This window comes from Hippopotamus amphibius, chromosome 4 (assembly GCF_030028045.1).
Source record: "Hippopotamus amphibius kiboko isolate mHipAmp2 chromosome 4, mHipAmp2.hap2, whole genome shotgun sequence".
NCBI classification, from domain to species: domain Eukaryota; kingdom Metazoa; phylum Chordata; class Mammalia; order Artiodactyla; family Hippopotamidae; genus Hippopotamus; species Hippopotamus amphibius.
The window spans coordinates 15,248,002-15,271,999 of NC_080189.1; the positions used below are offsets into that span (position 1 = coordinate 15,248,002).

The 23,998-nt window shown below is 50.2% G+C and overlaps 1 protein-coding gene and 1 long non-coding RNA gene across 5 annotated transcripts; one reads left to right on the forward strand and one right to left on the reverse strand.

Moving 5' to 3' along the window:
• Positions 1-2,483: 2,483 nt before the first annotated feature.
• LOC130851300 (uncharacterized) lies at positions 2,484-4,462 on the reverse strand. The gene is made up of 3 exons (XR_009053163.1): positions 4,207-4,462; positions 3,549-3,710; positions 2,484-3,078 (listed from the first exon to the last, which is right to left on the reverse strand). It is a non-coding gene; the product is annotated as an uncharacterized LOC130851300 (long non-coding RNA).
• Positions 4,463-4,674: 212 nt separating this feature from the next.
• On the forward strand, positions 4,675-23,542 carry KLRG2 (killer cell lectin like receptor G2). Of its 4 annotated transcripts, XR_009053161.1 has the most exons (6): positions 4,675-5,529; positions 10,390-10,491; positions 10,862-11,007; positions 17,149-17,222; positions 18,882-18,985; positions 19,461-19,505. XR_009053161.1 is itself a non-coding variant. In XM_057731407.1 (5 exons), exons 1-5 carry the CDS (start codon positions 4,740-4,742, stop codon positions 19,579-19,581), a joined length of 1,263 nt encoding a protein of 420 aa, XP_057587390.1. In that variant the 5' UTR covers positions 4,675-4,739; the 3' UTR covers positions 19,582-23,542. The 4 variants fall into 4 exon arrangements, 3 of the variants coding, with proteins under 3 accessions (XP_057587390.1, XP_057587391.1, XP_057587392.1); XM_057731407.1 differs by lacking the exon at positions 17,149-17,222 and having other exon boundaries at positions 19,461-23,542; XM_057731408.1 differs by lacking the exon at positions 17,149-17,222 and having other exon boundaries at positions 18,882-19,005; positions 19,461-19,594.
• Positions 23,543-23,998: the final 456 nt, after the last annotated feature.

Here is a 23,998-nt window from a genome sequence, read left to right on the forward strand (position 1 = left end):
CATCCAGGGGCCCTAGAAGGGCTCAGGATACACAGAGGGTGACATCAGTCAAGAGCCAGGGCTGGGCGTGTTGCTTCCTCTGTAGAAGCAACCAGCCATGGTTTAGTTTATGCTCTTATAGCTCCTCAGTCTGTTCAAACAGGCCAGGTACCATCAGCCTCCTGGAGCAGTGAACCCCATGGTGTGGGGGCAGGAGGGCGTGATGAGGTGCCTGCTGGGCCACTTCCTGGAATCAACCCATGACCTGGAACTGGCCTTAGAGGGAATCTCCGTGGCCCTCTTCACCAACCCTGAGGCTGGCAAAGACACTTCTCAGTAATACAATTAACAGGGTATGTTCAACCTCATTCATAACTCAAGAAATGCAAGTTGAAATTTCACCCATCGGATTAGTGAAGACTAAGGAGATTGAAAATATCAAGTCCTGGTGAGGCTGTGGGTACAACTGTCTCTCATCCTTCATTTGTTCAGCCTCTTACAGGTAATCTGGGTCATTTGGGCACTGTCTATCAAATTTGAAATTGTGACCATCTTTTGGCTCTATTTTAATGAGTCTATTCTGAAGATATCACCAAAGAAGTGAATTTTTAAAACAATGTAGAAGGATGGTCATTGAATTATAACTGTAGCAGCATTGGCAGCACTGCAGGAATTATGTCACCCAAAAGGAAACAACCCAAATGTCCACCAGGAAGAGATAGCTTAAATAAACCATGTATAGATATGCATTAATACGAGTGGAGTTTTGGAAACAAAATATATGTAGGTATAATAACAATACAGGTTAGTATATGCATAGAAAAAACATCCAGAGGACTGTATATTGAAATGTTAATAACAGAGGTCTCCGGGGCATGAAATCCTGGGGACTTTCACTTTCTACAGTGTATATTTCTGTAATATTTAAATTTTGTATCACAAGCATGAATTACTGTGGTAAGCAGAAAAAGAAGGATTTTAAAGTAGATGGAAGGAAGAATTGCAGTGGACATTTGTTCTTTTTGGCCAGCCAGGATCTGAACCCTCCCTTGAAACATTTGGGTAATACACCTGCCTTAGGGTCTCCCACCATAGACGTTGTAAGTGGCCTTCTGAGCCTAGGGCCATGTGGCCCTGCTGTGGAAGGCAGCATGGAGATTTTGCCAAATTCTGGTCCTAGGGAGCCCGAGGCAACCAGTGGTGGGACTTGGGTTTTCTGCCACTTGCAATCAGAGTGGTAAATGATGTGCTAACTTAAGGCAAAAAAAGGGGATGTAGGGAATGATGCTCCGGGGCCCCTGAAATCCACAGAATTTGAACAAGCACGCTTTAGGAAGGACTGAAGCCAGAGAAACTCCGGAGACCTGAGGAGGGGTCTGTGGGTCTTCTTCTAGAGTTGCCCGACTGGGAGTTGTGACAACTCCCAGCTCCGGGTCTCTCAGATCAAGTGCCAAATTCCTGTGAGAGACAATCTGACTGGCTCAGCTGAGTCAGCAACAGTGAAGGGTCAGGGTAGGCTGTCCCCAGGGCAGGCAGCCACCTGGACTGGTGACACTTGTATTGCTTTAACAGGGCTGCCATAACAAAGTACCACAAACCAAGTGGCTTAAACAATAGAAACTTATTGTCTCACAGTTCTGGAGGCTGGAAGTCCAAGATCATGGCATAGTCAGGGTTGGATCCTTCTGAGGATGTGACGAGAACCTGTTCCAGGCCTCTCCCCCAGCTCTGGTGGTTTGCCGGCAATCTTTGGCCTCCCTTGGCCTGTAGACACATCACCCGGATTTCTGCCTTCATGTTCACAAGGCGTTCTCTCAGCATGCGTGTCTGTATTCAAATCTCCCCTTTTCATAAGGACACCAGTCATATTGGATTAGGGGCCCACCCTACTACAGTGTGGCTTCATCTTAACTGATTACCTAGTTGCAGATAAGGTCATATTCTGAGGCTCTAGGGGTTAGGACTTCAACATATGAATTCAGAGCAAGGCAGGCTGGGGGAACAAAACCCAACCCATAGCATAGCTGTTACAGTCAAGGTCAAGAGAAAGATCTGGGCTGGAGAGAGTGCTGGTGAGTAGGAAGCCCTGGGAGCAGACTCAAGGAGGAGCAGCAGGGAGGTAAAGGAAACCCAGCAGAGTGTGGGGTGAGGAAAGCCACAGGGGCTTGAGGAGGAGGCAATGAATGGCAATGACAAAAGCTTCCAAGAGGTAAGGAAGCACTTAAGGACGTCTGCTGGATCTGGTGATGTATTACGTCCTTGGCAAAGAAGATTTTGGCAGACTGGCGGGGGCTGAAACAGACCATAGTGGTTTAGGAGTGCTTGGGATGTGATGAAATGGAGAGTGGGGATAATTCTCTTGTTAAAGAAGGCTGGTCATGATAAGGAAGAAATAGATAAGGTGTTGGCTGGAGGGGGATAGGGTCCAAGGAGGCAAGTAAAGCTTGCTCATGTTTAATGATGATGGGAAAGGACCAGTTGAAGAGGGAGAGATTAAAGAGAAATGAGGTCATTGTGGTGCAGGCTCCCAAGAGGGCACCCTGGCTGTTACCCACATGCCAGGCACACAGTAGGTACTCTATCAGTACTGGTGAAGTGAAAGTATGACTGCAGACAGGAGGGGACGGAATCCAGAAAGCAGGGTGAGGGGATGGGCCAGGGCCATGTTCTGCTGCCCGCTCCTCTTGGGGCCCTTGGTCTCTCCACTCCTGACCCCTCAGCACCCATGCCCGCCACCAACTTCCCGCAGGCAGTGTGGTCTACAGGTCAAATGCAAGGTGGAATTTAGATTCCCCTGGGTGCCTCTGAATCCGGAGCCCAGGCCAGGGTGGTAGGCTGTGGCCAGGGGAGCCAGGCCTTCGCATCTCCCTCTTAGGGACCGTGTCAGAGTGACGCACATCATGTTTTCCTCACAGACTCCCTCTGAGCCAAAACACCTGGAAGATAATTAGTCTTTGATTTTATAAACTATGTATGTGATGCTCATCATCCCAGGCGAAGAAATTTAAGCAGGAAAGCAAATCAGGATGCTCCTCTCTCAGCTCCAGTCCACACTAAAAATGGACAAGCAGCACATTTCAGCAGGGACAGCAGCTGCCTCTGAGAGATGAAAGAGAGGGACAGAAGAGACCTTTCCTTTATATTTTATATTCTTTTTGAACTATTTTCATTTTTACAGCAATCTTTATTAGCCCTAAAAAAATTTACTATATGCCATTTCCTTAAAACTTGAATTTTTATGTAAGAATATACATAAATACCTTCTCTTTCTAGAAAGTGGAGACATTGTAGATAAAGTTGAGTCTCCTAAAAAAAAAAAAAAAAAAAAAAAAAAAAAAAAAAAAAAAAAGTTGAGTCTCCTAGATGTCCCCCTCTGCCCACCCCGCAAACAATCTACAGCAAAATCCCCTAGTATTATCACTTTGGTATGTATCTTTCCACATCTTTTAAAATGTATTTTCATAAATATATATGTCCCCACATTAAATGTATAGCCTGGGTTTGGAAGAGATTAAACAAAGTGTTTTCATATAGTGCTTTCTTTCCGCTGGCCTTTTTCTCTCAGTTACCTGTCTTCAGGGAGCATCCTTTCCAGCAGTTTAACTCCCCTCCTAAGATCCTTCACCTCCAACATCCTCCTTCCTTCCCTTCCCCCAGGAGTAACAGGTCTGTTGTCTTTCCAAATGCTGCTCTCAAGACCACTCCAGTGGAAGTCCCTGGGGTAGGGTTGCCTAATTTGGCAAATAAAAATATAGGAGGCAGGTTAAATTTTAATTTCAGGCAACGAATACTTTTTAAATGTAAGTATATCCCACAGAGCACTTGGGATGTACTTATCCTTTAAAACCCTATCTTTTATTTATCTGAAATTCAGATTTGACTGAGTGGTCTGTATTTTATCTGCCAGTCCTCCCCTGGGACACTTGTTAAAAATTGGCCTTTTCCCCTTATGAGGTTCAGTAGGTCTGGGTGGAGTCTGCCAGGAATCTGTATTTTTAAAATGGTATTCAGATTACTGGCCAGGGCAGGGAACCCTGTCCTCCACACCAGGCTGGCCGGAGACGGGGCTTCTCTCCCCCATGAAAATACACATTTTCAAGCTTATTCATTTCTCATTCTTTCCTGAGTTATCCCAGTAAGAGTCAGGCCTCCAGAGTAGATGTCTCTGGCACTTATGCCTTGGGGGAGTCGTCTTAGGTGCCCCGCTCCTCCCCCCCCCCCCCCCACCTTGTCAGGACAACCGGCTCTGCTACTTTTCCGCAAGCAGCCCCAATTTCCTTTGGACCCGCTGATTTTTCCGAGGTCCCAGGATTTCTACAGGCTTGGCCAACGGCTCTCCACCCAAGCTCTAACTCTCGAAACTCAGCACGATGGCAGAGGACTGGAGGGGGAAATGGGTGGGGCCAGGGACAAGGAAGAGGGCAGAGTCTGGGCTGTGGGCTCCCCCTCACGCGCCTGCTCCCAGCTCTGTCTTCCTGGGTCACCCCTCAGCCAGGCCTTTCTGCCGCCCTCCTTTCCTTGTGCCGAGTGAGGGCGAGGCGGGGGGCCTAAGGGGGCGTGGTCAACAGAACCCGAGCCACAGCCAGTCCCAGCGGGGTCCTTAGTTGGGAGGAGGAAGTGGGTGTGGCGCTGGAGAGGGGCGTGGCTTGACAAATTCGGCGACCTTTCTGGACCAATCCCGACTCGGGAGGCGAAGCTAACGTCCCTACCTAGGCCCAGGTGCTCCTCGCTCGGCATCTCTCGGCTTCTCTGCGCATAGAATGGAGGGGGCCCGGGCGGCGTCTGGGGGAGACCAAGCCGGGGTCGAGTTCCCAATGGAGCCACTGGGAAGTCAGGTCCCGGAGCTGGAGCAACCGCAGGACCCCGCGGAGGAAAGACCTCCCGACAGTCCCGAGAGCAGCCCGAGTCTGGCTCCCGCCGTGAAGGAGGCGGCGGGCGCGAGCCAGGACATGTCGGGCGGGAGGAAGCTGCCCTCCCCTCGCCCCGCTCCCCTGCGGCTGCTGCCACCCAGCCTGGGCTACGGCGCCTTCCGCCGCCAGGCATCGACCGGCCCGGAGCCGCCGTCGCCGGGCCCCGCCGCGGCCGAGCAGCCCCGGGACGGCGAGACGCCGGGGGCCGAGCTGACGCCAAGGGCCGCGTCGGGAGAGCCGGCTCCGGGCGCCTGGGCCCCAGTGGAACTGCAGGTGGACGTGCGCGTGAAGCCCGTGGGCGCGGCCGGCGGCAGCCGCGCGCCCTCACCGGCGCCCTCCACGCGCTTCCTCACCGTCCCGGTGCCCGAGTCCCCGGCCTTCTCCCGCCACCCCTCCCCCGCGCATCCGCTGCTGCGGCGGACCCCGTCCCCGGGAGGCACGTGGGGCTGTGGCACGCCGCTGGCCGCAGCCCGGGCGGAGCGCGGCCTCGACGCCGAGGGCTGGGCCGGTCCCGCCGAGGGGCGCGCGGAGTCGCCGTGCTCCCCCACGTGGCGCTGCCGCTGCAAGGAGGACGCCGCGCTGCTGCCCCACGCCGAGATGGACGGCGACGAGAGGCTGCCCCGGGTGGTAAAGCTCATAGGTAAGCGCGCGCAGGCGCCGGGAGCCGCGCTGCCGGGTGGGGGTCCACGGGCCTGAGGCCCCCCCACCCCCAGCCAGCGTTGGCCCCTGCGGCGGAGGGACCCCACCTGGCCTCTCTGGCTTAGAGTCAATAACTTTACGGTCTACGTAATTCTAATTCAACTTGTTGGCAGTAAAAGAATAAAACCACTGTTCTCCCTCCCCGACCCTCCAGGAACTTTCGCGTTCGCTCTCAGAATGCGCAGCACCTCTGAGCAGTAGAGGCGGAAGGACTTCCAGGCGAGGGGGGACGTCTTTCAGGATCACGTGACGGTGGTGGCCCCCGGCTGGATGGCCCTCTCCCGACTCCTGGCCCCGCTGGCCGACCTCTGGCAGGCCCAGACTCCCTCTTTCCCTCCGCATATCGGGGACCACTTGACCCCTAGCTCTCACCCATTCAGCAGCTACTGCGTGGGCAACACGGCCCCAGACTGTGCAGGGTGTGTGGGGGGGGTTTTGTTGTTGTTGGGGGTGGGGGGTGGGAGGGGTGACGATTTGCAGGTAAGAAGAAAGAGCCTGAAAAGTATAAAAATCCTGGACAAGGAACCCGAAGGGAGTGGTTGGTGAACTTGAGGGCATGGGAAAGCTTCCTGCAGCTGAGCCCTGAAAGCTGAATAGGAGTTGGGGGTGGTAGCACCCCTTCTAGCTGGAGAACCAGGCGGAACAGGGACTCCGAGGGGCTGGAGGCCTCCCCAGCAGACAGACAGACTGCTAAAAGCTTGGCTAGTTGAGAGGAAGGACCAGTCAGCTAGACAGGCTGCAAATCCCAGGGCCTCTATGCCAGGGCTTGTTAGACATGGTAGAGTTCAGGGACTTGGATCCCTCAGGAATTTTTGCAGAGTTGGGTGTAAGCACATTTTCTGTATGAGAGGTGTATTCGTTTTCTGGTGCTGCTGTAACAAATTGGCACAAACTTAGAGACTTCAAATGACACTGATTTATTATCTTGTAGTTCTATAAGTCTGAAGTCTGATGTGGGCTCAATGGTCTAAAGTCCAGTTGTTGGTAGGGCTGTGATCCCTTCTGGGGGCTCTAGGAGATGATTGTTTCCTGGCCTTTTCTAGCTTCTAAGGGCGATCAAGTTCCTTAGCTCGTGGTCCTCTGTATATTCAAAACCAGGCAACGTCAAGCTGAACCCTGCCACTGCCATCTCTGTGACTCTCTTGTCCTTCTGCCTCCCTCTTCCATTAATAAGGACCCCTGTGATGACATTGGACCTACCCAGAAATCCAGGATAGTCTCCCCATCTCAAGATCAGCAGATAACAACCTTAATTCCATCGGGCAGCCTTAATCCCCCCATGCCTTGTAACCTAACATATTCACAGGTTCCAGGGATTAAGATGTGGACATCTTTAGGGGAACGTTTTTCTGTCTACCATAATGAGCCTGTAGCTTTTTATCAGATTAATAATAGGAAAGTCTGTGACTAGAAGGGTGGGATGATAAGGAAGTGAGGAGTCGTGGGGAGGTGACATGGTTGGGTTTTTATTCTAGAAAGTGAGCTCTGACAGCACTGTGGAGGAAGGTCGGGACAGGCAAGAGATTGAAGGAAGGGAGACCTTAGGAGGTGATAGCAGTAGTTCCACAAGAGGTGATGAAGGCTTGATCTATGGCAGAGGTGGGAGGGAGGGTTCAAGAGGTAGAATTAGTGAGCAGGGCCCCTGCGCGGATGAAGATCGCTAACAGGAGGAGTGGAGATGACTCCCGAGTTGTTTAGCTGAATGATGGATTGGTTGGGTCATCCTTCCAGAATGGAGAATGGGAGAAGAGGTGTGGGAGAAAGAAGCAAGTGCATTTGGGAGTTCCAGGTAGTGATGTCATTTAAAGGAAGAGGAACCAGACTTTGCTGGTGGTCTAGTGGTTAAGACTCCAAGCGGCCCCACCCCACACGTGACCAAAGAATAATAATAATAATAACAGGAAGAGGAGGCGGGCAAGACTGGGAAAGGGAGATGTAGGTGGTAGGAAAAGAATCAGGGCGCAAAGAAGCAGAAAAGGAGAGAGTTTCTGGAAGACGTGGTCAGCCGTGTCCAGCGTGCACGGGAGAGGCGGACTTTGGGACTGGATGGTTCGGGAGTGCTGCCACGTGGAAACAGTGCTCTGGGCCTCAGGCAGGTAGCCCGCGGGTGTGGAGAAGACTGCGGTGGGGGAGGGGGAGGCCAGACAGAAAATACTGCAGAGTGCCTATAGACACCTGGTGCTTTGGGCTTGCTCTCTGAGAGAGATGGGATTAAAGAACTGTGAGGTTCTCAGCGCCTGGCTGAGGCTTGGTCTGAGGGAGGCTGCTCGGAGGAGGAGCTCTGCATTGTGGTTTCTGCGTGTGGTGACCTTTACCGCCTGGGGGTACGCTGGTTACCTCAACAAGAGGGCACACCAGGGCACAGGCTCGGGGACTGGCCCAGGCCAGAGCAGGAATGCTGCCACCTAGCTGTGTCATGTCCCCTCCTCGTGAACCCGAGAGGGAGGAGGCCACTGTGGAGAGGGGTTGGGGACATCACGGCTTTGTCTCTTTCCTTGCTTCTTGGGGCAGGTGTCCTGGGGGTGCTGTCCAGGTGGAAACTGAAGAATCAAAGACTCGGGGAGTGTTCTGCTTGGCAGCACTCAGCCCAGAGGAGAAATAGGCTTTTTCAGAGAGCCTAAAACTGGGGGGAGAACTGGATCCTCGGATGGAGAACCTTCCCCCTCAGGTGCTGGTTTAGGGTCACCTCCCCTGGTGCCTGGTGCTGGATTAGGCGTCCCTATGCCATAGCCCAGGGGCGCCCGTGCCACCCAGCCCCAGCGTCCCTCTTGTAGGTATCCTCCCCTGGATTCTGAGCCCCGAGGGGCACAGCGGGTGACAGTCTAGACTTTTACTGACTCTTCAGCACCTGGCACTTCAGTGCTCTGTAAATCATTCCTCAGCGCATAGCACTGGCCTCAGTGTAAGCACACGTCAGAAATGCTCAGTCCCCAGCGCTGCCTGGGGAAGGGGAGCCGCAGTCGGATCTCAGTGCTTGTCCAGCGCGCGGGTGCCGGTCGCACTGTGCTCAGCACATCAGGTGTGGAGGATGGAAGGAAACGGCCGTCCTGACCCTGCCTCCCGCAGTCCTCAGTCTGGGCAGGAGAAAACAAAAACGCCTGGCAGTCCGGGATGGCGCGAGGAGGGGGCCCTTCAGAGGAAGAACGCTCTCAGTGCCGGGAGGAAGTGGGGCTGGGAGAGGCGATGTCCAACGTGGTCAGGCGCAGCCCGAGGCGCGGAGGCCACCAGCCGAAGTGGATTGACCTGAAGGCGGTGACACAAGCAGGCCTCTCACTGGCAGGAGCCCTCTGAGCCCCTGTGCTGAACTTTGTATTTGGAACTTTGTATTTGGAAGTCTGTATTATATTTTTTAAGATATCCCCCTGCCGCCCCAATTGAATACACTCTAAGTCCCGCAAAACCTGGCTCCACCCGGCCATGGGATTTGACTAGGAGGAAGCAGGGGGTGTTTCACTCGTGGGATAGGAAAGGTAGCTGGAATGTAGATGGTGGCGATGGGGTGAGCAGTGAAGAAAAGCAGCAGAGGGTGTGACATCGGAGATGTCAGTCCCAGATACAGAAAGGAAATCAGGTGGTGGGTATATATAATGTCCATGGTTTTTTAAATGGAATTAGTCTTTTCAAACTAATGAAGTATTTGCCACAGACTAACCTCTGCTGTTTCAGGCTTTGGGAAGTGCGATGGTTGAGTTCTTAGGACCCTCACGCCGACTGTGGCATTCCTGACCCTCATCCCCAAGATTCGGGTGGGTCCTGGGCCCCTTGCGGCAAGGTTTGCTTGGATTGATTTCATACCTGAGTCGTGGCAGAAGTCAAATGCTGAGTGCTCAGTTACTTCCCATGAGTGTGTCTTTCCAGGTGGAAAGTTGCTTATAATTCTGGCTGTGATTAACATTTACTATGTTTGACTCTCCACGTTTTCCCCTCTGACCTCCGCAAGTTACTCCATCTACAGGACAGGACGTGGCATCTGAAATGTTCCTTTTTTTTTCCCTTTCTTTCTCTTTCTGCCCCAGCCACATGGCGCAGCTTGCAGAATCTCAGTTCCCTGACCAGGGTCGAACCCAGGCCCCCAGCAGTGGAAGCACAGCCCTAACCACTGGACAACCAAGGAATTCCCTGAATATGTTCTATGCCCAAGCTTTTGTACCCTTCCTCCCACTTGGAGTGTCCTCCTGTCTTCCTTTCCCCTCTGCAGCCCCATTATAGCCATCTGGTCCCCTGGGTCCTCGAGCAGCTGACAGCTCCCATCTGTCTAGTGCTCGGCAGCCTGCAAAGCGCTCTCTGCACAGTGCTTCATTAGTGGCCTCCAGTGACCTGCAGAGAGAGAAGAGGCAGATGTGATTCCAGTGTTAAAATGGAAAGCCACCAAGAACACTTGAGGGGCCCACGGAGTCAGGACTTGAACCTGAATCTAGCCCTGGCTCCCCTCGTGTGTGGAGGTTGTGCTCCTGGCACCTCTGCCCGTCCCGTTAGCTCCCAGAGTGCAGAGCCCTTGCCCCATCCTTGGCGCTATGGGTGCCCTGCATCTGATGCACGTCAGGTGCTCAACAAATGGCCATCAGCCCCTTTCTTTCTTGAAGAGAATCTTACGTCTTGTAGTTATTGAAGAAGTGGAATATCTTCTAGCAGTTTTCCCCCAAGTATGAACTTCAGGCCTAAACTGAGTGGTCTATCCTGGTGTCTTGGGCCAAGGGGTGGGTGCTGAGGTGGGCATGGTGCTGGTGTAGGAGTCAGCGTGGTCCTGGGTCGGGATAGCCTGCTAACCTGTGTCTCCCGGTTGTCCCCTCCTCTCCCGCAGGGCTGCCCATGTATATGAGGTCCCTGCGCTGGGCCCTGGCAGTCATGGCCGTGCTCCTGGCAGTGTCTGCGGTGGCCATTGTGGCCCTGGCCTCGAAAGCAGGTATGGAGTCTCCCTCCTCTCCCCGCCCCCCCCCAGGTCCTCTCTCCCTGCTCCACCAGCAGGGTGTCTAGTCCTTCCAGTTCCTTTGTGAAAATTGAAAAAAGACATCCCCTGAGCAGATGCAGCATGAAGACACAGGGCTCGGTGAGCAGACATAAGGGAGAAGAGCCGCTTCTTTCCGTGGACACAGCCTGCGCTCAGAGAGGCCTTGTGCACAAGCCTCGCAGCCTTCCCGGGGCCCACGCACCCTGCTCCGTTCTTCAAGGCTTGCCAGTTCCATGCCTCCATATTTGCCCCCTGATTTGTGAACACCCATACAGTCAGCTCTGTACAGTTTACCCTGCACTCACTGGTGGTCTCTGTGCTGCAGGGGCCAGGTGCCGGCCGTGCCCCCAGGGCTGGATGTGGTCCGAGGAGCACTGCTACTACCTCTCTGCCGAAGCTGAGGCCTGGGAGGCCAGCCAGGCTTTCTGCTCAGCCCACCATGCTACCCTCCCCCTGCTGAGACACACCCAGGTGAGAAGGGGCAGAGGTGGGTGGGAGAGGGCCATGGTTATCATTACAGATTAGATTCTCAGCACTAGAAGGAACCTTAAAGACCTAGTCCAACTTATAGAAAAAGTCACCATGGCCTGGAGAGATGTGACACACAGAGGGACCAGATGTCAGGTCTCCAAGGTCTTCAATTTGCTCTTAATTCTAAGAGGCAGAGGTGGAGCTGGGAAGGCTGAAGCGGAGATGCTCCCATCCAACCTGCCAAGCACTTAACAGTGAACTCAGGAACCAGTCTGCTGCCCAGTCTGTGGGGGAGACACGTGTACTCTCTGGGGGATAGTCTGGAAAACAAATTACATTTAGTGGGTATACTCGTTAGGTTTTGCTGTAATAATGCTGGGTAACAAATCACCCCAAATTCAGTGACTTAAGACAATAAGCATTTCTTTCTTGCTCCTTGGTCTGTGGGAGGACTGCTGATGGGCTGATCTGGGCTGCCTTTGGCAGGACAGCTCAGCTTCGGGACGCAGATTGGCTGTGCTTGACTCGAGCCTGTGGGTCGGTTTGTGTTTGCTCTATGAATCTCTCATCCTTCTTCCTGAGAGAAACTCTTCATAAGAAAAATGGCAGGAAGGCAAGAACCGAGAACTTCTCTTGTCACATCTGCTAATGTTCCATTGGCCAAAGCAAATAACATGGCCAAGCCCAACATCAAAGGGACAGGGTCGTATACTCCATCCCCCACCCAGGGGTGGAGGGGGAGGAGTGAATATTTGCTGAATAATAATCCAGTCTGTGGGTTTCAATGTGGCTACAAAAAAGGACCTGTAGAGACTTGCCTCGCGGTCCAGTGGTTAACAGGCTGCACTTCCAATGCAGGGGGTGTGGGTTTGAACCCTGGTGGGGGAACTAAGATCCCGCATGCCGTGTGGCCAAAAAAAACCCAACAATAACAAAGGACCTATAAACTGGATCCAGCCCTTGGTTTAATTTTATTTAACTTAGGGTAGGTGCCAAGAATTTATATTAGCTGTTCTAACATGCATGAAAAAGCAGCATTCCTTCAGTCAGTGCCTTAATAAACAGTTATTGAGCATCTACACTGCGTTTGATATTGGGGATTCAATGAAGAGCCAGAAGAGCACAGCCTCTACCTTCACATGACTAAGAGCAGTGAGCCCGACAGTCATCAAGAAACTATAGAAATAAATGTTTAATTACTATATTGATCTGTGCTGTGAAGGGAAGGTGTAGAGTGCTCTGAGTATATACGACAGGAGGATGTGATTGAAGGTCAAGGTAGGCAAGGCAGCATGGACCAGAAAAAAAAAACCCAGAAACTAATAAAAGGTCAGCAGATGGCCAGACAGCCTCCTGGAGTCCTCTGCTTTCTACTTCAGTCTGGACTGGCTGCTCAGTAGGCCTGCTACACAGCTGTTGTCTTAGAATTTCTTTTTATCTTCATCCTCAGTATACCTTTGCCTCTTTCCTATGTGAGATCCCGTTTCCTAGATTCCATGTCTTTTCTTGGTAAAGCACACTCTGTAAAGTTGCTGGAAAAAATTTCTTAAGATCTTTCATGTCTAAAAATACTTTTTTTTTTTTGGCTGCATTGGGTCTTCGTTGTTGCACGCGAGCGGAGGCTACTCTTTGTCACAGCACTTGGGCTTCTCAGTGCAGTGGCTTCTCTTGCTGTGGAGCACAGGCTCTAGGCTGCGGGCTTCAGTAGTTGCAGCACGTGGTCTCAGTACTCGTGGCTCTGGGGCTTAGTTGCTCCGAGGCATGTGGGATCTTCCCAGACCAGGGATGGAACCCATGTCGCTTGCATTGGCAGGTAGATTCTTCACCACTGTGCCACCAGGGAAGTCCCTAAAAATACTTTTATTCTAACCTCTCATTTGATTGGTAGCTTGGCTGACTATAGATTTCTAAGTTGGAAATAGTTTTCCTCCAGAATTGTGCAGATTTTGCTCCATTGCCTTCCAACTTTTAGTCCAACCATTAATAAGTCTCATTCACTCTGATTCCCAGTCCTTTGTATGTGACTCTTACCAGCCCCTCTGTCCCAAACTCTGGAAAATTTCAGAGTCTTCACCTTTGTTCTTACTCAGTGTTCTGAAATTTAACAATAATATTCTTTTGTGGGTCTTTTTCTTCATTTTTATTTCTGCTGCCTTATTTGTAATTTTAGAAACTCTTTTTGGTTCTTCAAATGTTCCTTTTTTATGGTGTCCTGTTCCTGTTTCAAGGATGAAACATCTTCTCTTATCTCATTGTAAATATTATAGTGTTTTAGAAATTTTCTTCTGCTTCCTGCATTATCTCTATTTTTATGCAAGTGCCTTTTATTCTGTGCCTTGGCATTTTCCTATACGTTGCCTCTAATATTGGAGCACTTTGGGACTTCTCAATACAAATTAGCATGTTTCTCAGCTTCCTCTTGCTCCATCCTTTCCTTGAAAAACCACTAAGCTTTCTTGGGTCTGCTAAGCCAATCAAAGTTGTCCAGCTTCCAAAATTTTGTTGACATTTCTCATCTGCTGTTATCTCCTCCCTTTCTTATGTCCTTTTTCTCCCCCTTCTCTAATCATGTAAGGAAGTTCCCTCCTATTCCTGTTTTATTGAGTTGTAAACATGAATGAGCCTAATTTCATTGGATACTTTTTTTTGCCTACATTGAGATGGTAATATCTTTTATGTTTCCTCCTTTAATCTTGTGGTGAATTACTTTTTTTTTTTAATTCCTGGGCTCTTGTGATAAAGTTTATTTAGCCAAGATTTTTTTCTTCCCAAAATACTTCTGTATTTGAGTTGATAATTTTACTTAAGATTTTCACATGGGCTTCCTAGGTGGCGCAGTGGTTAAGAATCCGCCTGCCAATGCAGAGGTCACGAGGTCACGGGTTCGGTCCCAGCTCCAGGAAGACCCCACATGCCGCGGAGCAACTAAGCCCCTGTGCCAAAAAAAAAAAAAAAAAGATTTTCACATGTATAAAATCTTATTTCCTGCCCCATCCTGAAATCAAGGGTATTCCACCCCACATAGCAGGGAAGGCAATTTCTGTCTTTTTCTTTTCTCTGGGAGAGTTCTTATGAGATGGATATAAAAATCTGCTAGAGAAACTGTTTTGCAGTGAACATGGATTATTTTTTACCAGGAATAACACTTATTTTTCAAAAAACATGGGGAAATGAAAAAGATACCACATAGATTGAAAAAAATCATGTGTGATCCCAATATGATAAATATATATGCAAAGAAAAGATACTGAAAGAAAATATATTAATAGTGGTTATCACTGGAGTCAAGATCATGAGTGATTAATTTTCTTCTTTAAAGCTTTTTAAAATTGTCTGAATATTCTACAAATACTATGTGCTAGGATTAGGGGGAAATGCTAGAGGAATGGTAGCCCACCAAGGCAAGAGATCAGAATATAATGGTTTCTGCCCCACCCAGCCCAGTTGTATCTGCAAAATAAAGGCCAGTGGGAACTTGGTGGGTCCCTAGAGACTGTCTGGAGCTGATGAGGCGGTGAGCTGGTCAGGGACTTAGCAGCCCATCTCCTGAGACAGACCCACTGAGTACAGCAAGTTGTCATCAGAAAACTGGTGAAATATAAGGTCCCTGCCCTCCGGCCTCTCATCAGACAGGTTCAGTCCACAATGACCTCAGACATCAGCTGAACAAATGATCTCCCTGTGGCTGGGGATCCTCAAAGAGGGGAGATGGCCTGAACTGCCCAAATTGCAAATGGAGTTTGAATTCTTTTAAAACTAAGCATACGGGATCAAGCACTTGTATATATTCAGAAAACATATCACAAAGTTTGGACAAGCTTTCTCCAAAAAGAGGCATCCCTTGCAAAAAGACCAAAGTGAAGATTTGGGTCTCAGGCAGTCACAATCCAGAATATGATAACTGTGGAGCTCTGGAATCCTCCCAAGTTCTGGACAAGGGCCAGAAGCTGCAGGAGGCATGGAGGCAGGGGAGGGGAAGAGCAGCGGAGGGCAGGCTGGCAGCTGGCAGAGGGGCTGGGCCCGCTGGCAAAGGCCTGGCTCCACGAGCTGGGATGCACGGACCCCAGGGACACGCCAAGGTGCCAGTAGTACACACAGCCCCAGCATAAACACGTCTCATCCTCCCCAAGAGGTCAGAGGAAAGGAGAAAGTTTCAGAGCCTCTGTGCCATCAGTCATTAGATTCACTAGCCATTGGTTTAAGATCAGCTTTGTTTTGTGGGGGAGGGGGGTAGGGGTGGGGGGGTGGAGCTTCCTGAAATGTACACATTGACTGTAAGCCACATCTTGAGTGCAGAAAGATGAAAACACGAATAAAAACCATAGGATTCCGAAAATTAAGTAGTTTAAAACATTTAAATATTAAAGCAGAAATGTTTGAATGCAGAAAGTAGAATGGTGGTTGCCAGGGGGAAAGGGAAATGGGAGTTGTTTAATGGGTACAGAGTTTCAGTCGGAGAAGATGAAAAAGTTCTGGAGATGGGGGTGGGCGATGGTCACACAACAGTGTGAATGAACCCAACGCCGCTGAACTATATACTTAAAAATGGTTGAAATGGTAAATTTTATGATGTGTTTATTTTACCACAATTTTTAAAAAAGAAATGTGTGAAAGCTTGGAAAATAATTTACCTGAATTTCAAGATGTAAAATATGAGATTTTAGGCAATTCTGCTCAGGGTCCCATTCCCACTCCCTGCACATTGGTGGCAAATTTGGAGACACACCAGGTGGAGTCAGTGGAGGCCCCTGATGTCTGTGCCATCATTACAGAGCAGTCCCTTGAGCCATAAATCACTCAGAAGTTTCTAGAATTTACTTATATCTCTAGGCAATGCTTTTCCCACACCATCATTTTTGCTAACAATGCGAACAGATTAATGGGTCTGAGCTGCAAGAAAAAGACAGAATGGAGTGGGTGGAGCTGGGCAGGGACAGGCCATGGCTCACATCACCAGAAGGCCCAGAGGGAGAGCCAAATGGCCTGGGGCTAGGACAGAGAGCAGGGCAGGATCACCTTGGCAATGCCAAGCATCAAATGAGGTCACGTTTGTTGAGGGCAGACAGGAAGCTTTGCACACCACCTAGTGGACTGGAGATTCCTCATTTGATGAGTGTGTACTACATGCCCTTGGCTTTGTACACATGGTCTCAGGCCTCGTTACAGAGATCTCCCTCTCCCCGCTGCCAATTTGCAGAGGACCATACTGAAGCTCTGAAAGGTCAGGTAACTTGCCTAGGGTCACTTAGCGTGCATGTCACGGGACCAGAATTTGACTATGGGGTGGCCTGGCCCCAAAGCTCTACTCTCTGCAGTGATAGCCCCTTTCTTGGCCCTGGGAGACGCTCCGAGCTCTGGTGTGCCTTCCCGATCAGGCAGCTCGTTGCTCCCAGGAGGACAGGGCTGGGCAACAGGAGCCCCGAGGCTGCTGCAGCCATGGCAGAGAGATGCTTGGGGCTGCTCTGCCCTCTGACTCAAACAGCTCAAAGCCAGCCCAGGTTCCTTCTCCTCCCCTCCAAAGCTCCCGCCTGGTCCTGCCTGCGGGCCCCAGCCTGTGGAGTCCAGCCAGAGACTAAATGACCAGCCCAGGAGAGGCTGTGTGTGCCTTATACAGTCTGATCTTTGGGATTTCAGAAGGGGTAAGGTTGGCACCCTTCAGCCTGAAAGGTCCTTCTGGCTCCTCTCCCAGCTGTTGCCCAGCTGATGCTCCCTTGGGGGGTGTGGGGGGGGGTCTGCACGACACCTGTGGGTGCAGGGCTGGCCTGACAGCCCGAGTGTCGCCTTGCTGGTTATTGACAATGACATGGTGGGGGGCGGGGGGAGGGGCAGCGGGGCAGTCTTGTTGAGCTGGGCTCTCTTGGTCAGTGGTGAATAGGACAGGCCCCTGGTCCTCACCAAGTTCACTGTCTGATACAGGAAATTGACAAGGAAGCAAGCCAGTCGCACCCCATGCTCTAAACTGAAGGTTGTGGCGGCCCAGGGGTGGGGGGCAGAACAGTGTCCCTACAAGAAGTGACCTTTGCACTGAGACCTGAAGGAGAAATAGGAGTGTCACCAAGGGGAAGGGCATCACTCGGTGCTTGCTTTCTAACCCCCAGGGTTAAATATAGAGGGTTTGTTTCAACATAAACACTTTTCTAGGGAAGAACTGAACGTACGTCACGTTTGGGCCAGGCCACTTCTCATCACTGCTGTGATGTGTGCCGCGCGATGTGGTGAGCGCCGTGGGCCTGCCGCTGTTTTCCACTTGGCATGATTTCGTATTTACGTTTTCTTGCCACAACTGCGTCTTCTGTGTGCTTGTCATCTTTCTTTAACAGCACTGTCATTTTCCATCATGTTGATATCCCATAATTTGCCTAGTTATTTCCTGACCGCTGAGTGTTTGGGTGGTTTCCATTTTTCTCTCTCTCTTTTTTTTTTTTTCCATTTTATGTATTTATTTATTATATTTTTGGGGGGTACACCAAGTTCAGTCATCTGTTTTTATACACATATCCCAGTCCTTTTTTCTCTTTATAAATAGCACTGTGGTGATTTGGGGAAAGTTCATCTCTCCCCTTTATGTGCTTGGATTTTTTCCCCGAAGTAGAATTCCCCACCTGAGTGATAGGAACCACGCTGCCGCTCTCGTTATGTAGCACAGATTACGCTCTGCAAAGCCTGGGCTGCTGTGGACCACTGCCCCCACTCCTATCCCCCAGTCCCCTGCACCAGGATTTACAATATTAAAACCTCTTTTTCCAAGTTGAAAATTTTTAAACCCAACTTTCTGCTTTAATTCATTGCTAAAAATAACATGACACGGAAGACAGATATTAAAAAGAAAAAAAGCATCTCCAGGAGCTCTCTAACGTACTTGTTTTGGTTTTTGTTTTTCCTCGTGTGTCTGTGTCCATGTGTGTACACGGTTTTTCATTCTCGTAATCATGCCACCACTTTAATTCAGCTTTTTCACTCACTATAACCCTTCACGTATTGTAACTTCTCCCCATGTTGCCCCATGGACTTCATACTCATCCTTATTTTATCTTTTTTTTCTTAATTAATTAATTAATTGGCTGCGTTGGGTCTTTGTTGCTGCACGTGGGCTTTCTCTAGTTGCGGTGAGTGGGGGCTGCTCTTTGCTGCGGTGTGAGGGCTTCTCAGTGCGGTGGCTTCTCTTGTGGACCACGGGCTCCAGGCACATGGGCTTCAGTAGTTGCGGCCCTCGGGCTCTAGAGCACAGGCTCAACAGTTGTGGCTCGCGGGCTCAGCTGCTCCACAGCATGTGGGATCTTCCCAGCCCAGGGCTCGAACCCGTGTCCCCTGTATTGGCAGGCAGATTCTGAACCACTGCGCCACCAGGGAAGTCCACACCCTTATTTTTAATGGTTTAATAATACCATCCTGAATGGATGCCATGTAGTTTATGCTCTTGCTGACAGCTGTACTTCTCCCTGGCCACCTCTGCAGCCTAATCACCCCTAACACTCGCCTCCTGCCCAGTGAGGCTCCTTGCTATCTGTCACCTGGATTGCTTCGTAGGCCCCCAGCATTGCTCAGCCTTTCACCCCCTCTTCTCTGAGCTGCCTCGCTTCTCTGTCCACTCAGCACCCATCGTGCATTGCTCATGGGGATTGGTGGTCACATCCTCCTCTCCTTGAGAACTGAGATGGGATCGCCCCCATTTCTGGTCCCCAGTCCTGAGCACAGTTCCTGTCAACCAGCAAGCATCCAATACAGCCTCCCAATTCCTGCTGATTGGGAGAGATGAGTCCCTTTTCTGGCTTGGCGAGCTGGGAACTTGCAGAAGCCTGGCGCGGGGGGACAGAAGCCCCAGGTGAGCCGTACCAGTGGCCCAAGAAGAATGACCAGCTGCTTTTCTCCCTCAGGATTTCCTGAGCAGATACCCGGTCACCAAGTACTCCTGGGTGGGGGCCCGACGAGGCCCCCAGGGCTGGCACTGGATCGACGGGACCCCCTTGCCGCCCCAGCTGTGAGTGACCGTGGGCCTAGGTGGGCGGCCTGTCTGTCCCCAACATGCTAGCATTGGGTCCCCCAGTGTGACCAGCGTGGCGTCACAGCAGGTGCCAGAGGGGCTGGGGGCCTTCCCCTCCACCTGTCCCCAGGGTCACCCCCCTGCTCCTCCCCCACTAGGATGTCTCTTGGTTTCATTTAGTCCCCATCACCCCCTCCCTTGTTTGGGTCCCCCATGCATTTGCCCAAGAAGGACTGTCACTGTGTTCTATGGATAAGGGCTGTGCTGCTCAGAGAGGTTTGGTGGTTTGCCCAGGGCCACACAGCTGACAGCCTGGGGCAGGCGCGGGGCGCATCCTCGTGGCTTCTGCCCCAGAGCTCTTCCCAGGACCCCGGGCTCCATGCAGTGATCCCAGCAGTACCCAGGCAGTGGGCACACAGGCCGAGAGGGCCCGTCCTCCTGAGCACCTCCCCTTCCTCTCCCCCTTCCCCAGACTCCCCAAGGAAGACCAGGATGAGCCGGATCTCGACTGCGGGAGCCTGGAGGGAGGCAAGCTTGTGGCTTCAGACGGTGCCTCCCCCAGACCCTGGGTCTGCGCCAAGGGGACCAAGTGACTTGGATTCTGCCTGCCCTGAGCCTGTTGGGGGCACTCGGCCCCTGCGGGAGGCCAGGTTGAGAGCTGGGACAGCCTCCTCCCTGGACCCAGTCCTCCAGGTCTCCGCACTCTGTGGTCAATGGTCCTGCCTGAGCGAAAGGAGACCTTCTGCAGCCCTGAGGCTAAGCTCCCACTTGAGTCTCCAGCTGCTGAGGTGGATTTGCTCTGTGATCTTGTAGGTTTGTTTGTTTGTTTGTTTGCCTCTGTGCCTCAGTTTCTCCCTTGGCCATTTCCCATTCTCTCACTTACCTGCTTAGTCACAGGTGTGCACTCTTTCAAGCCTAGAGGAACAGAAAGTCTTCACGGTCACAGGTGATCCCAGCCTGGGTTCTCACTGAGTCCATGAAGTGTCTCCCATCTCGTGGGATTTGGCAGCAATGACATCATTGCTAGAAAGGCCATTTCCCATCTGGAGGGCAGCGCACGAGAAGCAGCCGCCCCAGAGGAGAGAGGAAGGAGGGTCCTGTCCCTGCCTCGGGAGTTGGCAGAGAGTAAGGTTCTTTGTGGAGACTGGCGTGTGCGGCTGGCAGGGCCCTGACCAGCTGATGCCCAAGGCTGGGAAGATGCAGAGAGGACAGAGTCACCGGGGGCAGGAGGAGTCAAGGGGGCACCCCTTCTTGGCCAGTGGAGCCACCGCAAAGCTTGGGGTCCAAGTGAGCAAAGAAGTCAGGAATGTGGGGAGGAGTGAGGCAGCTCCTCCTCCCCCCGCCGTGGGGACGGCAGCCTGAAATGCCTCCGTGCTGAGGACCAGCGAAGGGCCTTCGGGGTGGAGGCAGTGGCAGCGAGGCGCGGGGACGGGTTTAGCCTGCAGCCTGGAGAGACTTCTCCAAGGGACAGACTGAACCTGCCCCTGCTCGTGTTGCCAACCATGTGCAAACGAGCTTTGCTCTTCAAAGGCCGACCGGGTGTCCAGACTCCTCAGAAAAACCTGTGCTGGGCCATTGAAACTAACCGACAGCTTGCACGGAGTATATGGCTGCCTGGGAGAAAGGGATGGAACGCCCCAAGAGCACACCTGACAAGCAATAAAAATCTTAGAAACTCTGCTGTTTCTCATGGCTTTCTTCTCATTCTAGCTACAAAGCCCCAGAGCTTGATGACATGCCCAAGTTTAACTCACTTCAAAGCCCGTCTCAGTGAACGCCTGTGTCTGGTGTGTCAGGCTGGTGTAACGTCAGCATCAGGGCCACTGGCTTGGGGCCCTCTGGGTTCAGTGCCATTTAGAATCACCTGTGGAGCTTAAACGATCCAGGTGTTCAGGGTGGGTGGTGTGATGCTGGGGCCTGGAAATGTGAGGGTTTTTCAGTTTCGGTTGGTGAGGAAGGGGAGTGAGAGAGTGACCTTTGATCTACCAAAGTAGGAAGCTCCTAGTTACTGTCCAAAGTTGGCAAACCAAGAAATAGCAGTGTGCACTTATTATTTAGAAATATGGAGATAAATACTAGAAGAAATGGCAAAAATCAATCAAAGTGGCTGCCTTAAAACTAATTGATGGTGACAGAAGTCAGGACAGTAGTTATCGTGATGGGGTGGGCGCAGTATTAACTGCGCAGGCGTACCAGGGAGTATTCAGGGGTGCTGGGATGCTCTAGGTTTTGACCTGGGTGGGGTTGGGTACATATGTAAAAATTCAAGCTGTACACCTAAGGTTAAAAAACTTAAATGCCTGTCTCCAAGGAACAGGAGTGAGGCTACAGGGGAACTGATGTTTTTCTTTTTCTTTTAACATATACATCCTTTAGTACTATTAATGTAAAACCATATTCACTTTTTTGAAAAACCTGTATTCATGTATCAATACTACTTCGATAAAAAGAGAAATTATATTTTTTAAAAGCCTGGCTTGAGAACTAGTAGCTTCAGAAAGCATTCCTGTGACCGCCTTTTCTTACAGCCTGTAATTACTTCTTTCACTGAGGTACATTTTCACAAGTTTCAGCCTCACCTTACCTTCAGAGTGTGTCTTTCCCTTTCTCCTAAATGGAAGCTGGAAAAGTTACACAGCAGGTTGGTCTGCATGGAATTCCTCTGAGTAATTTTTCTAGTCTCTTTTCCCACCAGGCACTGCCAACTGCTATTGTTTGAAATCCACACTAATAACATTGCCACCAGCACGGGCTTGTTTCATGGAGCTTTGGAGAACAGCCTCTGACATAGGCTGGCCCAGCAGCTCACAGCAGCCTCCGAGGTGCTGGTGTGGACACCTCGTTTGTGAAAGAGTCTCCTGTGTGGAGCACACATGACTCATGCTGAGATTTGTGGGTGGGGGTGGGGTGTCAGGTTTTTACCCGCTTTCCTGATGCTTCTGATACAGATGGTCCAGAAACCACATTTTGAGAAACACTGTCTAAAAGAGCCCATATTGCTACCAGGAAAAAAAAAATGTATATATATTTTGTCAACTTCATTGAGGTATATAATTTGCACAGAAGAAAACACACCCATCTCAAGAATATCTTTTGACAACTATAGAGGCACCCATGTAACTATTGCCAATCAAGATGTGGAGTAGTTCCAGCACTCAAGAAAGTTCCTTCGCTTGCCTTTGTGGTCAGTGCTCTCTTCTCCCTGACCTCCAGCCCCAGGCTAATCTGTGTTCGGTGTTTATAGATTAAGTTTAGCTTGTTCTAGGATTTTGAATAAAAGAATAGTAATTACATACTCTTTTGTGTCTGCTTCTTTAGCTTAGCACAAGGTTTTAAGGATTGTTCAGGTTGCCGCATGTATTGGTAGTAGTTCCTTTCTTTGTAGGGAAAGATCACAATCTGTTTATCTTCTCTGTTTATTGTCTCCAGTTTGGGGCCATTATGAATACAATGCCATTGGACATTCGAATACAAGTCTGTGTGTGGACATAGGCTGCCAATTTTCTTGAATACCTGAGAGTAGGATTGCTGAATTGTATGGTAAGGATGTGTTCAATTTGTAAGAAACCGCCAAACTGTTTTCCAAAGTAGCTGTACCACTTCACAGTTCCGCCAGCAATGTACCAGAGTTCCAGTTGCTCCACATTTTCATCAGCGTTTGGTGTTGCCAGCCTTTTCACATTTAGACATTCTAGTGAATGTGTAGTGGTATCTCAGTGTGGTTTTCATTTGCACTTTCTTGACAACTGATGTTGACTTTTTCATATGCTCGTGGCCATTCATGTATTTTCTTCTGTGATTCTCATACTGATGGTCCAGAGAACTCTGCCTAAAAGACCCATAAGCCCACCAGGACAGAGCATCTTTAAAGTGATGATGTAAATGGAAAATCTAAGATATCCCCCAACTTTGTGAAAATTTTCAAACTACAGAGTTGAAAAAAATGACATGACAAACATCCACATGCTCTCTACCCGGATCTAACAACCATTAACATTTTGCCACATTTACTCTGTCAGTATATTCAAAACTGTCGAACCGTTTGAAAATGAGTTGCAGACACCAAGACACCTCACTCCTAAAGACTTCAGTATGCATGTCCTAGAAATAAGGACATTCTTCTACATAATTGCAATTCCACCATTACACCTAATAAAGTTAAGTTCACATTCAATCTGTGCTCCGAGTTCCCTAGTTTCTCAACTAATTTAAACAAAGATTTAATCAGGGTTTAAGTACTATTATGGGTTGTCTGGAACTTCTTTTCTGTAACATTGACTTTTTGAAGAGACCAGGTCAGCTGTCATGTAGAGTGACAGATATCCTGTATGTGTCTCATTTCCTGTAAACTGGAATTAGGCTTAGATTCAATATAAACATTAAAAAAATTGTTGTTGAAGTATAGTTAAAATGTGTTAATTTCTGCTGTACAGCAAAGTGATTCAGTTATATATATATATTTTACAATGTAAACATTTGCGATTCACATTTCACCACCTGATGGATTTTAACATTGATTTCAAGTAATTTGCACCAAACTTTCTAAAAAATAAAAAGAAATTCAGGGAGCTAAAACATGTAACTCGTATATCCCAATTTGGATAAATACGGGCTTTTCCTCTGTTATTCTCAGCTTTAGAGGTAGTATACAAGCAAAATGAGACTTTATAAAAAGGTTTTAGAAATGATACAGTTCATGTGGGCCTTCTTTGTTCCCTCTTGGGACATTTCTGTTGGTCCCTTGCCTCTCCCAGCCCAGGACACACCTGTCACAATGTTATGCCAGGAAGAGCCTCAGGCTCAGGAGCAAAAAGATGTCAGGAGACTTTGTCATGACCTTGATAAGTCACTTGGCTTCGCTCAGCTTCCTCCGTAGCATGGGTGGGATGGGATACTGCTCCTGCCAGTACCACAGTGATGCGCAAATCACATGAGATCATGTGGGTCAATGTATGTCTGAAAGGAGGCAGCATGTCAATAATTCACTCCACACGTTGAACACCAGTTGTG